Here is a 3,584-nt window from a genome sequence, read left to right as displayed (position 1 = left end):
AATCGGTACATATATAGAGAAGAAATGAGTTATTCGGAAAATTCATATTCAAAAAATTTGATTAACTTGGTAGAACTTTGTAACGTTCACTTATGTTAATTTTTGCAGAAACTGTACAGCAATTTTTCAAGTAATTTAACTAATTGTAAGGTCACAGAGCTTATATCACAACTTTCTAATAGCGCCAATCGCTGGCTATTTGCATAAATAGTAATGTCTTATAAATGCCATGATAACATTGTTTTTTTCCGGTTTAAACTCAACCATGCAGAATAATGCAATTGACTAGTGTACTGGCCATTGAAATGTAAACTTTTATTCTCCTCTAAATTATTTCAAAATATAAATTATAAGAAACGGTTTAAAAACGAGAAAGATAAGATTCATAAAATTAATTTGTCTCGTGGTTATTACATGCGGATTATATTCACATATTTTTTTTGAACAGAGATGTTAATAATAATTATAATATGCACACGTGCGCACTTTTGTGTATATATTGCATAAAATAAAGTTACTTAAGTGTATATATCGTATTTGCATGTTTTGTTTACATACCTATATTAAATTTAGTTTTATTATACTTATTACTATATTAGTTTTATTTTCATCGTTATTTCATGTGCCATAATTCTGTCGTTGTTTTCTCAGTTATTTATTTATAGCTAACACATTATTCATAATAATTAACAGATTAATAGATGTGAAAATTATTCAACGTACAACAATTCAATTAATGATAACTTATATCAGCAGAATAACTGTGCAGCTATTTTAAGATACCTGTTGTGTATTACTTTTATATTATCGATCGGCAGAGGTTTAATGACTCACTGTGCACAGCAGATATCAAAAAACAGTATTTATTATTAGAGAACTGTTGATGGCGACAATGCGACTCGGTGTTCTAACAACGACGACGAAACGGAAGAACAATGAAAAAAAAAATACGCCACGCATGCGTATCAATCGTATAATGACATAGGTTAACATTAGCACACGGCACACTTCTGGCGCCAAACAAAATATAATTCTGAATGTTAAACAATTATTCTCTACAATATCATTATAAAGCGACACGAATTTATTGTTTATTTGATGACAAACAATATGATATTTATTTATTTAAGTTTTGCACAGATTTTATCGACGACCATCTTTTTGAGGGATTACGTCGTTGAAAGACTTAAGCGTATACATTCTGTTTAATGGAGAATGTTCTTCACTCTCTACGTCACTACGTCGTCTATAATGTATACGTCGCGCTATAACGGGAAAGAACAAATTAATGTCTAACTTTTTGTTTTGATTCTTAATAAATAAATGAGATAAACTGCTGATGATCAACCCAAATATGAACGTTATTAAAAATCCAAGGACCGAATACCACAAGTATGAAATGCGATATAAATAGAAATACGAGCTGTCACCGGTGCTTCTGAAAAGAAGATATAATAATGTAATTGTTAAGTTATCTCATGTATACATAATAAAAAAAAAAACAGTTTTAAAGTGTAGGGAAATTAGACCCTGGAAAAACTCGAAATCAGCGGAATTGATCGAGCACAAATTTTGAAAGTGCCTGCTACAAATTTTATCGATAGAATGACTGCAGAAATATAATATATATGGTACATAGAATCTGTTAATATAATAGAATAGAGGAGATTGTAATATTATTTAAAAATTTAAGCAAATCTATTTTTTATAATCACTTAAATAATGTATTCCATTTATTTAAATATTTAAAAAATAATTTATCGGTTTGTGTCGAGTTAATCTGCTGTTAAATTATATTGACAAAACACGAGTTCAATGCAAACCATATCGAAACTCTGATATTTGAGTAAATCTGCTACCAATCTGTTGTCATTCTGCGAGTCGTGTGCTTATTGAGTAATTATGTTGAATCTCGAAAATTATGTGGGACACTGAAATATGATAATAATGCCAGAAAAAGTTTTGACATTCTAGCAATTATTTCGAGCGTTCTACATACTTATATTAATGTTTCAACATAATTATTTGGATATGACTTAATTTTTATATTCTTAAATAAACTGTTCCTTCTAGCTGGTAGTTATTATTCAATGAATCACTTACTTGGAGAAGTTCGTGATGTTTTGCAAAACGGACATCGTTATATTTGCAACATTATTATTACAGCCTTCAATAGTAATTGGTAATTTAGGTGATTTTGGCCGTGGCTGACCTAAAACGATCCAAAATAAAAATGAAAACGCTGTAAGAGCACCGGCCATTGTACCACCTTCCGTCGCCGATTCCGTGCCCATGCCAAGCGTGAAAATGCCTAACAACGGACCACCGACTACTCCGACAATAATTGTGCTAGCCTACAATAAAAGAAATTAAGTTATCGCCGTCGGTCTTACGTTTAAAAATACTAATGAGCATTACCTGAAATATTCCGCCCCAAAATTGCGCTAAAAATGCCAGCGCGATAGAAATGATACCGAACATAAAAGCGAGCATTTTAGCGATGGAGACTGACTTTGTAACGGAGAAATCATGTCCGATGGATTTTCTATATAAGGGTTTTATATAATCCTCCAACGTTATTGCAGCCAAAGAATTTAGTGCCGCAGAAATCGTGCTAAGGCCTGCGCTAAAAATACCTGGAAAAATATAGAGAATCCATGATTAGTACTTATTACAAATATCCACTAAGCGCTTCTATTTAAAACAGTCCTAATTATACGTTAAAGAGAGAGAGATCCAACATTATTGTGAACGTCAACAGCGCGTTCTTATTTTTAAATGATTTTGAAAATATGTATAAAATTATATTTCAGACATCGGTACTTTGAGATATGAAAGAGATTTTATTTTCACAATTTATAACATGAGATATTACGTAAAACCAGTCGCGATAAAAACTTACCCGCGACAAAGAGGCCTGGTAAGCCAGGTATAGTGGACATTGTGTCCATAACATACAATGGCATAAGCATATCAGGCGAAGTAATCCTTTTCTGAAGAAATGGATCGCATTTGTGGTATTTGCTGTATATCGCTAATCCTGAGAAGGAAGTTGTGATAAAGAGAAGTGTCAGAATGGGCCACGACAACCATATAGTTCTTCGCGAAGCTTGCATATTTCTAAAATAAAATGTATTTATTTAATGTTTTCTCCAATTTTTTGAATGCGATTCAATCGGCGATTCAATAAGCGTAATGTAAAAAACGAGAAATTAAATTAATAGATGTTAAAGTAAATAAAAAATAATTAACTTGTTATCGTTTTGATATAGGACAAATAAAGTATCAGCAATTGTTCTTATATATATGATAATCGTTAATCCTATTTAGTGTTATTTAAATTATGGAACTTTTACTTCACAGTCAGTGTACGTTGTACTTGTATTTGGCTCACTCCGTAAAATGATAAAAATAAACATAAACCACCAAGAGTAAGAGACCACCATGTATGTCTTACTGTTGGATCCAAATCAATTCTATAACAAAAGGAAAATCAATTAGTTTCTACATACATACAGTATAATTCAAGTAATATAAAAAAAATATATGAAATACCTATCAAATTCGAGCCGTTGCCCTTGCCT

The 3,584-nt window shown here is 31.3% G+C and overlaps 1 protein-coding gene across 1 annotated transcript; it reads right to left on the bottom strand.

Annotated features, from left to right (window-relative positions):
- Nucleotides 1–401: 401 nt before the first annotated feature.
- LOC105459832 (putative sodium-dependent multivitamin transporter) lies at nucleotides 402–3,578 on the bottom strand (the record flags this gene model as incomplete). Its single annotated transcript, XM_011706132.1, has 6 exons — nucleotides 402–1,438; nucleotides 2,104–2,354; nucleotides 2,419–2,636; nucleotides 2,903–3,120; nucleotides 3,357–3,476; nucleotides 3,556–3,578. Coding segments are annotated over 6 exons (1,125 nt in total), but the record flags the coding sequence as incomplete, so codon positions are not given.
- Nucleotides 3,579–3,584: the final 6 nt, after the last annotated feature.

This window comes from Wasmannia auropunctata, unplaced genomic scaffold, assembly GCF_000956235.1.
Source record: "Wasmannia auropunctata unplaced genomic scaffold, wasmannia.A_1.0 LD333506.1, whole genome shotgun sequence".
Lineage (NCBI taxonomy): Eukaryota > Metazoa > Arthropoda > Insecta > Hymenoptera > Formicidae > Wasmannia > Wasmannia auropunctata.
The sequence above is the reverse complement of the archived record's forward strand: the minus strand, read 5'-3'. Positions and strand labels throughout refer to the sequence as shown.